The 12264-nt window shown below is 39.2% G+C and overlaps 2 protein-coding genes across 3 annotated transcripts in view; one reads left to right on the forward strand and one right to left on the reverse strand.

Annotated features, from left to right (window-relative positions):
• Positions 1-209: 209 nt before the first annotated feature.
• Positions 210-3743, reverse strand: trmt12 (tRNA methyltransferase 12 homolog). Its single transcript, XM_074674055.1, has 7 exons — positions 3582-3743; positions 3275-3443; positions 2969-3167; positions 2737-2887; positions 2222-2331; positions 1879-2036; positions 210-1313 (listed from the first exon to the last, which is right to left on the reverse strand). Exons 1-7 carry the CDS (start codon positions 3638-3640, stop codon positions 927-929), a joined length of 1233 nt encoding a protein of 410 aa, XP_074530156.1. The 5' UTR covers positions 3641-3743; the 3' UTR covers positions 210-926.
• A 2580-nt stretch (positions 3744-6323) lies between these two features.
• The window catches only part of zdhhc9 (zDHHC palmitoyltransferase 9), a 29413-nt gene continuing 23472 nt past the window's right edge, over positions 6324-12264 (forward strand). The window contains exon 1 of one of the 2 annotated variants that reach the window (XM_074674837.1): positions 6324-7196. In XM_074674837.1, coding sequence (XP_074530938.1) covers positions 7033-7196 — 164 coding nt within the window. In that variant the 5' untranslated portion in view covers positions 6324-7032. The remainder of the gene's footprint in view (positions 7197-12264) is intronic. The other variant, XM_074674838.1, reaches the window with a different exon arrangement.

The following is a 12264-nucleotide window of genomic DNA, read 5'->3' on the forward strand; positions in this document are numbered from 1 at the left end:
TGGCCTATTTGTTGTCAGGGGCATCAACAATATGCCAGACTCACCATAACTAAAAATTAATCACACCTTCACCTCTCATTTTCAATACTACGTGAATAGATATATAAATGTGACTATTTACACTGTCGTAATAATAGGTGAAAGAACATGAGCGAAAAACACATTTTCTCAGCAAACTTCAGATGTGCATTTAATTAAAACAAACAAAAAAACCCAATGTGGTCGGACTGTATGGATGCCCATTTCTGTCAGTAAAATAAGGAAAAGTAAAAAAAAAATGGCTGAATCAATTATAAATTTCTGGGTTTGATAATGTAATAAAAAGAAGAACAAAAAAATAAGCACAGCACAGTTTCACACATTGCTTTAGTTCATATTAAACACACGCCTTTTCACTTTCTGCATTTTTTAATCATGTTTTTTGCTTTCTAGAGGAGAGACATGGTGCTCCAGCAACAAGTCACTCGACTCATTGAATGAATCCCATTGCGGAGTAGACTGAACAGTTTGCACACCAGTGGGAGGGGCGTAAGAGTGACTCAACCTTGTTATTGGACAGAGATTTAATGTTGGTCTTTATAGATAGATAGACGAGAAAAAAAACATTTAAACACTTAAGTTATCTGCTCCAGTCCAGCTTCAGGGTTCCAAGGGATAATTTTCTACTGGATGGATAAACACCATTCATCCAGAAGACATTCCCTTATTTGGGTCCATAATACCTCACAGCTGCTATCATGGGTTCAGACCTGATGACTGTGAAGCCCACATCATATGATTCACACCCCTGTATGAAAACATCCACTAAGCCCCTATGTATGGAAGAGTCTGCATCCTGTTTACCCACTTTCACTCAGGCTGCACTTAGCCTCACACCTGTCTGCCTCACGCAGTATTTGATGTACTGATTGCCAAAGAGATGTTTTTTAAATATTAAATGATGGTCTGCACTCCAAGTCTAACACTACATGATGAATATGAGGTGCATATGACTTCACATGTTCTATGTGATGTATGTTCGTGGTCCATGTGGCACCATTGATGTCCTTTAAAAGAGAGCTGATGCACTTTGCTGTGTCACTGGCCCAGGCCTGCCACACCTCTCTGTCAGCCCTCTTCCCAGAAGCCCTCTGAGTGGCATCATCGATTGCTGGAACTGCTGCTTTGTCCTGAAATGGGGAGGTAACATTCTGGTGAATGTGCAAAATGCCACCTGTCGCTCTCTTTAGCAGTCTGCATGCAACAGGCCAGCCTTCCTCAGAGCTTGGTATGAGACCCAGATTTACTCGGTCAGCAACATCACACAGCAGGAGCTAAAAAAAAGGAGAAAAATCCATTCAAAAACAACCGACCCAAATTTTTTCCCTTTGTACAGATATACGTCCTTTCTTGTTTTGTCACAGAGATAACTGGAATTTTAACGCACTGCAGAATGAATCTCACACACTGCATTTTCTTTTTTCTCTCATATTGATTTTATGACTCAAGCATCTAATCAATATTTCTTAATGATCCTGGAAGCACAATAATTGATATTCTGGGAATGAGATATAGACTGGAGACTTTAACCAAGAAACACATGCCTTGCATATTAAGACATATTAGAACATCGAGATTCCTCTTCCCTGTCCTGCTGTTTGTTGACATTTTTCGAATAGAAAATATACGGTGAATCTCTTTGAAAAAGGTGCCAAAAACACTCTTGAATCACAAGTTAAAAGTATTATTAGAACAAAAAAATACCAGAGAGCAAAAAAAGTCAACACTTTCATCCCTGAGGTGAAGCATTCATTCAGGAGATTTCTTAAACTGGGGTAGTGTGTATTTATAATGCATGTCACAGAAGAGTTACATAGACACATAAAAATAAAACATTACTTGTCTGTTGTCTCCTTGGTGAACAGTGCAGCGTTCTGGCACTCTGTTTGACACAAGATTTTTCTTTAACGCTTCAACTGCATCAGGGTTCCACTCACAGGCATGAACGTGATGGGCCTTGGCATGGACCAGATAAGGAAGGGTGAAGTATCCAATACCTGACCAGATACATGTCTGTGGTTATTACAGATGGAGGACCAATATCTAGGCACAGTAAAGATGAAAACACTGGCCACTTTTTAAGTAGAGTTTACACCTGAACCAGTCATTAAGTCAAAGGGAATCACAGAAGTCTTATCAAACATCTTTAATTCTTGAAAAGTGGAAAAACCTGTAATACTACCTGCATACAAGTCAACCACAGTCTCCCCTCTGCAGTCAAATCCTGCCACCCGAAGCTTTTCTGTAATGTTTCCAGCTGAGAACATGCATTTGGTCACATCAAACTCATACCTGAAAACATTTGGAGAAAATCTTATAAGTTCTGAAAGTGTGGGAATGACACATTTAGATGAAACGTTTGACAACTATGTTTCTTAATTTAAAGAGCCTCTTTTATAAAGAAAATCTTTTGACTATCTGTTAGCATATTTTATTTTCCAAGTATACACTGAGAGCAGCTTCATGAGTGTAAAAAAATAATAGACACTTGCTTTTTAGCAACCAAGACTGGGGATTTGGATCCTTCTTTTGATTTTTGACAGAACTACTGATGACAGAATTTCAATTTACATCAGTCATCAACACCCAAAGCAACTAGAAACAGGAGCTTAATGAACAAGTAAATATTAGTTATTTGTCCTAAATCTACTGATAGAGCAAAAATAATGTCTCAGACATGCAATGACAGGGTTTTACTTGATTCCGTTGTCCACATGTTTGACCCAGCTGTGGTCTCCCAGCAGGATTGTTACCAACGGAGACCTAAATCCATTACTGGATATTCGACTCATCTTTGCTAAGCGCTTTGCCCCAAGTCCTTTGGCCACTGCCCTCCACAGCTGATGATCTGAAGAAAGTAGAACTCAGTCAAACAAAAAACCCACTTTACTTTTTTTTTGGTTTACACTCAGCACAACAGTAACAGTACCTATTTTCTTCCAGTCTGGCAGGTTGAAGCAGTTGTCTCCTAAGAGGACAAGGTCTCCGTGCCTCTGAAAGCTGTGGGGGAGGTCTGCACTCAGCTCCTCTGACCATCTTTCACCATGAGTTTCCAAAATCTCCTTCAGTATAGTCTCAAGCTTGTTACCAGTTGATCTTCCTCTTTGTTTTTTTGATTGTGGAGGAGACTGTGATAAAAGCGGATACACAACAGGACATACATATAAACAAGTTCAAGTTGCTGTGTAGTACTGTTTGTGATCATTATATTTTAATGAAACTCAGTTTTTATTACCTGACTCCAAACTATTTCACAGGCACTGTCTGAAAGCACCATATTTCTGAGGGACTGCAGGTCAAGTTGTGACAGACAGGAAGGTACAACAGGGAGAAGGACAGTCTCATCTGACTCTTTCAGAAGGCAGAAATTCAGGTCCAGGGCTCCCCTGGACTGTAGACATTTTCTGTTAGGGGAGATATTATAAATGATGAAAATCAGGTAACCTTTTTGTGAATACTTTTTAATTCTCATAAGACTTAGGTTCATATGCTAAGTGTTAGCTAACTTAGCTTTGCCGTTTAATAACTTAACGTCGAATTACCTGAACGTCTGAGCGTGACGCAGTGACACACGGAGGCAAGGTGTAGACTGTGTTTCCATTTACAAATTAAAAAAAAAAGCAAGCTTAAAGAAGTCGCAGCAGAGAGCTCAAGGAAGCCAGTTGTGCTAACATCAACAGCAAAAAAATACAGTCAAGCGGAAAGTTTTATCAACACCGTTGTTTCAGTCGGGGCATAATGCGGGACGGACTTTTCAAAAAATCTAATCTTTATTGGCAAACACAAGGTATTGTTTGTATATCAATTTTTAAACTCCACTGGCTTCACATATAAGCTAGTCATAACTTTAATGTACACTTAATGAAAAATTGAAATGTAGACTTTCTTCGATGAATATAGCAGTGCTAGAGCCCGAATTCTTTAAAATTATAGGGCAGTTTGAATCAGTTTGAAAAAGATTCTTACAATTTTCGACAGATGGAGACAGAGAGCCCAAAATCCAGAAAGGTGAGTTAACAAAGGGAAGTTTCCATATGAAAGGAGGTCAACCTTTTTTTCTCTTGAGATGTATTGATTACAAATCATATTTAGCAATCAGCTTTTTAAGGGAGTCAAATGAGTACACCCTGATGATGATAATCTCCTTAAACCGACAAAGTATTGTAACACTAGGCATTGGAAAGAAGTTTTGATAGCTATTGCACCCATAAAATGAATGAAATATCTATATATCTATGTCATCTTGTTTTTTTTATATGTCATCAATATGCTCTAGAACAGAGCCATTATAAAGAGGTATGGTCATTTTCCCTATGAACACTGAAAATGATGGACTGCCCCCCTCGACTCTGGTCCTCATACCTCCAGCTAGTTTCGGCGAGTTGAAGAATAAATTTGACAGATCTATTGGACATTCAAAGGAAAGCCTTTGGCTTGAGTTGCAGAAGGCATGGGGTAAAATTTGCTTTTATGCTCTCAAGACATGTTGACACTATTTCAGAAATGTATGCTGCAGTGATTGTTGCATAAGATGGACACACCAAATATTGAGGTTAAAAGTGGATAAAAATTGAAGGACACACTTGAACTGGTATTTTTATTTTAATCTGGGCAATAATCTACATCTTTCATGATCATGCTTTGGAGGCCAAAAAAAATAAAATAAAAAAAATATACAAAAATCTGATGTGTCAGTTGTTTCATTAATTTTGGCTACCACTGTACTTGAATGGAATAGGAAATGAAGACACAAAATATTCATGTCTAGTATAGGCTATTTTTTTTTATCCTGATATGCTGCTGGTGTATTAACAAATAGTGGAGATACATATACAAACACTGTAAAAAAACATAGGCTACTCATAAACATGAAATAAAAAAGATACAGAAATTATCAAAGGAAAATAAACAATTCTGAAACACATCAGATTCAAATAGAAAAGTAAATATTTGAAAGGTGACATTCTAAAGATTATCTATATCACACTATTCATTTTAAGGTAATGCTGTCCATCCATCTGCTGCACAATGGGTCAGTCATACGACCTTTAAGATCAAACTTCAATGTCTCCTTATGTAATGAGAGGTGGCCTTAGAATTTGTATCCTGACTTTAATCTGTCGTGCAGTTATGATTAAATCCAAACCTGACAGGTCGGTCTCAGCGGTATCTGACAGGTCATGTATTAATGATGTCTCTCTGTGTTCTGGCAGTGACTATGACTCATGGCGATGTATCTGCTCCACCTCTGGTCTATAGCTTCAGGTTAAACTGAGGTAAGGATCCAGCTTTTTCCTGCGTGTCTCATAAAGAGTTATCTTAATGCTTTCCTGCAGTGACATACTGTCATAAAGGCAGTATGGCTAAGCTGAGCAAACACTGAGCCATGACAATATTACTTTTTATGACTTTACCCAAAGACATTTAGCACGCACCATTTTATTTAGCTGGAAGCTATGGGCTGGAGCTTAGACCATAAAACCTTGTTTTTTCTATAACAAGAATCTTACAGATGCATTGTATAACCAATGTGTGATACCAATATCAGAATGCCTCTGTAAGTATTTAAATCAAAATATGAAACATTTATAGGGATTGCATACTCAAAACATACTCAAACACAAGAAAGTTCCATATTGCATGAGGGTATAGCAAATCAACATAAAATAGTAAATAAATCATAAACTATATAGAGCAAGAAGTACAAAAATTTGCTACACTGCTCTAGGCGTAAGAATATGTTATGTGTCTCCTCTCCTTTTAATTCTACAGGAACAGATTTTCTTTTGGTAAAGATTCAGATGATTATTAGAGAAAATCATTTGCTAGACGGTATAACTAATTTAAACATGCTCCAAACAAGCTGCAGCACTAATGTAGCTTACTTTTTTTTTTTTATATAACTTACTGCCTGTAAAGCAGAATTATTCACCTAATTTTGCATAATGGAAGTCAAACCAGATTGTACAACATTTATTGTACAATAATTTGTGAATCGAAAAGAAATTTATTCAAACCATGTATCCCAGTGTGAAGTGTTTTCCTGTGAGGACCTCTGCAGCCTTTACCTCTGCTGCTCTGCAGCCTTTAAACACTTGAGGGATTAATGCATCTGGTGTCTTTCACCAATTATCTCCATTAATACTCCTTCACAGCCTCCTCCCTCGGGTAATACTACAGAGGCGAGCTTCAGCATATTAATGTGATGTGAGCAGGACCTTTATTTGCGTCCTTTGTTCCTCTTTGTTACACCTGTCCTGCCCCTTTAAGATTAGACACTTCAATCTAGGCGTGTTTCCTGCTGCCATTGACTAAAACCGAGAGCTGGCATCCTGCGGGGGAAAAAGCACATCAAACAGCTTTACATGCTCGCATCCATCCTGGCGATATTTCCTTCTTTCCAAGGGATTTTTTTTCTGTATTAAACACGTCCGTCAGCTGGGTCTCAGGCTAGAATGCGGCGCGGTTCGCCTTAACAGTCATTTATGATTTATTATTGAGATGATATGAATGTCAATCGGTCAAGGTCCGCTTTCCTGATGCAACAGCCACGGCTGCATTTCCAGGCTTCCAATGGTGAACATCTGCCACAAGCGTTTGGATGAATTTCTGGTATTATTTTCACTATTTTCTGGCTGTGCGAGAGAGGATTGAGATTGCTGGAGCAGCGTGGGAGCCTCGTCACTGTGGGAATGACATGCTGCAGTAAAGATGGAAAACTGGAATTCATAATAATAATATGGATGAGGAAGCTGTGATGATGTGACTGGGTCTTTTGAATGAAAAGAAAACGCTTGACTGTCGTTGCAGAGATCGGTTGGAAATCTGAGTAAGTCACTTGTGTTTTTTTTCGCAGTGGACTGTGCCACATTGACTTAACCGTATCTTTCGACGCGTAAGATCTCCAAACCAAACAAATAACTGCATGAACAGCTTTACTGTATAACATAATTTCAACGTGAAGGAGTAGAAGCGATTCTAGCAGAAGTCACCATGTCTGCGGTGATGATAACACGCAAGGTGCGGAAATGGGAGAAGCTCCCGGGGAAGAACACTTTCTGCTGCGACGGCCGGGTGATGATGGCCCGGCAAAAAGGAGTCTTCTACCTGACCCTCTTCCTCATCGTGGGGACCTGCGCCCTCTTCTTCGCCTTTGAGTAAGTACCTTACCCCCTCTGGTTTCTAACAGGTCTTAAGTGAGTCAAATCAAATCCACTGAAAGTTGCCACAAATCACTTCTTGGACTCTTATGACTCCACTAATACACAATAGTTAAGTAGATAGTATTATCAAGAGTAAGCCAACTTTGTAATTTCAAAGATTGGCCCATTAATCATTAGCTAGTTGATAAGTCAGTTATTAGATAAGGTGGGAGCCAAATTCAAAGAGTGTTTTTATTTATTTATTTCTATTACCAAACCCTTTGGATTTTGGGACTTAAACTAAACATGTATGGCATTTAGTCATTAGTAAAAAAAACACAAGCTATACCGTCTCAGAAAATCTACGTACTGTAAAGTCATTTGATGGAAATAGTTGTTTTGTTTTTAAGCTTTAAAAGTTGTGTTGCAGAATTTTCACGTGGCTTGATCCGCAGTTGCATGTTTGGGCTTCATTTGTAGCAATCAAAAGGTTATATGTTTCCAGACACACTGTGGATCAATGTCTTTGTTGCTCAAGGTTCAGTCCCTGTCAGAGAAAAGGTTTATGATTGACCACATGCTGAGATGTTAAATATTTAATAACCCTAGCTGTCCTGCTTTTCCTCTGCTCTGAGAAAGGAGGGCTGCTTTTTTTCTGTCATCTCAGCAGTTCTGTCTCAGCAAGTCACTACTCGGACAGCCCAGTGGACTCATTAGCACTGCAAACACTGCTGGGCTATTAGGGTGCAGCATGTAAACCCAAATCCTGTTAGTCAAAGCTGAACAGAGGATTGCTTTTGAAATGAAAGCCATGGCTTTGAATGATGATCAGAAAGCAGTGCTGTCTCCCATTTCTATCACTGTCATTTTTAATCCTTTTCTCTGTTTACTCTCTTCTTCTTGTCTTACAAATCAGGCACAATGATTTAGCACAAAATGCTGTGGCACCAGAACCTCTCTTTACTGTGGGTGTGTGTGTAGTTTCTGAGCCAAATGGATTCAGAGCATAGCAGAGAGGAGATGTAGCTGCTCTCACATCTTGCCAGGCCCTTCCCCTCTATATCTGCTCTGCACTTTAATGGCCTCCAGCTTCCCTTTTACTCCGGACAGAGGCAGCTGTTGTCCGAGATGATACTGCTCACACTAGACATCCAGAGCCCAGAGGAGGCATTGTGGTGACTAATGGCTGAAGAGTTGTTAGCATACTGTGTTCATATTACAGCAGAACATAATTATCTCTCTTAGGGGGATGGGTATTATTGTGGAGACTGGACCCTGACAGCGAGGGGGTAGTTTTCAAACTCGCCATTAAGGGGCAAGTTGATACATATCTGATATAAACCTCTGACAGCATTATTGCTATCTGCAAAATGCTCTAAATTGTACTGCATTTACAAGTCCATTCCCAAACATGCTTAATAGAAGCATTAGAAATGATAACGCTAGTATTTCTCTGCACTAGCGTAAAAGTACTCACTGGCTTATTGTATGCATGCATCCTTTTTCTTTATAAATGTTTACCAGGACTGAAAAATGCTCTTACACAGAGACAAAGGTTTAAACAATTGAACATCTGAAGATTTCTTCAGTTACCCAAGCATTAAAGTAATTTACAATGATAGTTTACCGTCACACATAAAAAACAGAAGCAGTAAAATAAAATTTGTTTGAAGGAAAAGCAGTCCAATTGGTTCACCTTAAAAAATGTCTTAACAGAAATGGTTCAGCTTTACACTAGACCACTTTGACAGATGATTTGTCTGGAACTCCTCGGTACCCTTTTGATTGTAATTTTTGATTTACAAAGGAATGCAGACTTGGATACTTCCAGATTCTGTCCAAAATCAGAGCATGAGCATTTACTGTCGCTTCAGACTGCCGGGCTAAGCAACAAGTTCAGAAAATTCAACACCATTGGCAGCCACCTTGCTTGTTTATGAAAACAAAGGGTGGCAAACTCCAGTGCGAAAAAAATCAAGCAAGTGAAGAAGTTCGAAACACTGTAGTTTCTTGAGTGTCCACTAGAGGCTGGCCCCAAAAGGCAAGGGGAGCCCATTGACAGTAATGTAACATGTTCACATCCTGGTATAAAAAAAACGGTTTAGGTCTGATTAGCTCATTTATTCATTTGTACACACCGTGGAACGTTATTTTAAAAGCATGATTTATTCATTATTGCTAGTGAGTGTGGTGTAGCTGTTTACTAAGTGACTTTAAGCATCGCTCATCCTCATCTCTTTGTTTCTTGGTTGACTGAAAGTAAGGATGAGTCAGCATTTCCAAAATGGCAGATGCCACTGTTTTCCTAAAAAAAAAACTCTATGAAACCAGTAGTAAGTGACATCACTGAGACAACGCTACAGCTTTTTACAGTCCTTGGTTCAACATCATGTTAGATTGTACCTCATTTCCATATAGTGGCACCACCATGCAGCATATTTAATGTTCATTATATAATACCTAATAAGCAAAATAAATTGACAGGTTAATTCTATATTTCAGCAAGCATGGTGTGTGTAGGAATTGTTAGCATGCGAACCGTACGAAATGAAAAAGCTCAACATAAAAAATAATAAAAATACCAGTGAAACCTCATACCAGTGTTGTCTTTTTTAGCATATCAATGTGACTCCATTAGTTGTTAGTTCAGACTGCCGAATAACTGTAGACTTTTAGGTGTTTTATTGGCTAACATAACAGGGTGGGTTGTTACAGCTATGTGCTAAAGTCAAACTAGTTATCAGATTTAAAAACAGTTGATCATTACTATCATGTCAATAAACTCATTATTGCAAGACTTATTGCCAAAGCCCTGGCTCTAATTTATAATTCCTGCCATGTACATATTGTGACCATAATTGATTAAAAGTTTAATTTGCAACAGGCTCCGTGTTGATTAAAATACTGTGATCGACAGTGCATACAAAGTATGGACCATGCAGTTATAATATCATAAAGGTGCATTTAGCTGTTTATCACCTATGTAACATGGATTTCCTCCTTTGGAGGATTTATTCCATACATACTGTGCTGTGGCATTAATAGAAGAACAGGACCTTGGCACTGTATGGCTCATTTCCAGAGCCAGTGGAGCAGACATCTTACTCTTACCACCAGCCATCGACACCCTGTGCAGGGAGACTCCCTGTGCTTCAATTTGTGCTAAATTGTGGAAATGAGCAGCTGAATACACATTGGAAAGACGCATTAGGAGCAGCTAAACATATTATTCACCACGGAGGTGGGCAGGTTGCTTTATGGGCAGAATCCTTTTAAGGGCTATATGTCCTTTTTTCCTTTTGCTTTTGTATCCATTTAATGGCCACTTCACTTCTAAATTGGATGTTTTGTAATTTCATTTTGCATTTGATATAACGGCTGTAGTGATGCCTTTGCACAATATGTGCAAATGGCTTTCTCACAGTGTGAGGTTCGCTGGTCTGGTTCCCAGTTGTATTATTTTGTGAGTGTGTATGTGATGTGCATGCATGTGTGCTTGTGGATAGCCACCTTTGGGGCTTGGATGAAAGGAGAAGAGACCGGAACATAGGAACAGTTTGTCATCTGTCTGTCCTCCCCAGGACACCGAGCAATGAGGCCAGAGAAGCATATGTGCATGTAACTCCTCTCCTTTTTCTGTGTGCATGTGTGTGTAGTCTATTTACATCCTTGAATTTGCTGCATAAAGGAAGGCGTTCAGTGTCTGGCTGACTCCCTGATATCTCAGAATGTGAAGATGTAATAAGTTTAAGTGCAGGGCTGAGCCTGTAAAGTGTGCAGCTGCAGTCAGAGGATATCTTGTAATAGACCCCTAAGTCTCCCTCAGCATCTGACCCCACCCTGTCTCCCTGTGAGCCAATCATGAAGCGGCTGCCCAGGCTAAAATGAGCAATAACTGATTTATACCCTCTTGAGAGAGGATGCTCCATTAACAGTGAGAGTGATCTGCTGGCTCTGTTGTCTTCTCTAGCACAGGCAGAGGGCTACTTTTTCAGTTTTTTAACATTTTGCATCATTCCAGGAATCTCATTTTACATTTTTTCCACTTAACACATTTGTGTTGTTTATAACAGATGCTCCCCAAGATGCAATACATAGAAATAACTGTCCCCTCACTCAGCTTTAGTATCGTTGCATCATGTGGCAGAAATTAAAAGCATCAGATATGTCATCATTCTTCATTTCACTTAGTGCATATTCAATGACGTAACATCTGTAATCCTCATTTTAATCCCAGTAGGAGGACCTTGACCCTGGCCCTCATGTGTTATCTCTCTCATATGGTATTTAAGTGTTGCATAACAAAGAAGACTAAATCAAATGACAGCAGATTGCACCCTTTGGAGCTTTAGGGTAACCCTCCTTAAAACTTCATTTTCATTGGCTATTTAAAGCTTAAATGGATGTGTCTGTCAGGGAGAAGTCTAGAAAGGCCACAGGTTGTTCTCTCGTTCTGATACATGATGGAGTAACAGAGCCTGGAGCAGGAGATTATAAAAAACCCTAAAATGTTACAAAGCTTCAGATAAAGCTGCTCTAAAGATATTCTATGTTCAACAGTGTCCAAGCTCTTTTGTTCTCATTTTAAGTGCAGTGGATTTGGAAACACCTTCAATTTGACAAATATTTTGAAGAGTAGTGCTAAAGATACTGGTAAGTGAACCATTGAGTTACAAGGTGTCTCTTTCCCTTCTCCAGAATGATGTTTAACTCTGAGATGCAAATTCATGAGAAGGACCAACTCTAGAAGCAACATGACTGCATCTATAGAAAAGGTCGAAAGTTTCTAGGAGTTATGCTGTGAAGGGATTGACAAACCCCTTTGGACAACAGCATTTACCAACTTCTGTAATAAAGAGGTTGTCTGTCTTTGAAACAGAAGAGAGGGGGCAAACAGAGTTTGTGTGCCTTTGTTTCTTGAGCAGTGCCCCAGAAACAGAGTCAGAGTCGACAGATGTGTGTATGACAGAGGGCTGTTTCTGAGGCCCGTTGTGAATCTGTCTGCACAGCAAGTACATTATTCATTTGTAGTATGATTCATGCAGATCCGCAACAGCTTACACATGTTAAGTATTAATAAAGG

This window comes from Halichoeres trimaculatus, unplaced genomic scaffold (genome assembly GCF_033239565.1).
Source record: "Halichoeres trimaculatus isolate MK-OKI-2021-1 unplaced genomic scaffold, fHalTri1.1 fHalTri1_scaffold_7, whole genome shotgun sequence".
Taxonomy (NCBI): domain Eukaryota; kingdom Metazoa; phylum Chordata; class Actinopteri; order Labriformes; family Labridae; genus Halichoeres; species Halichoeres trimaculatus.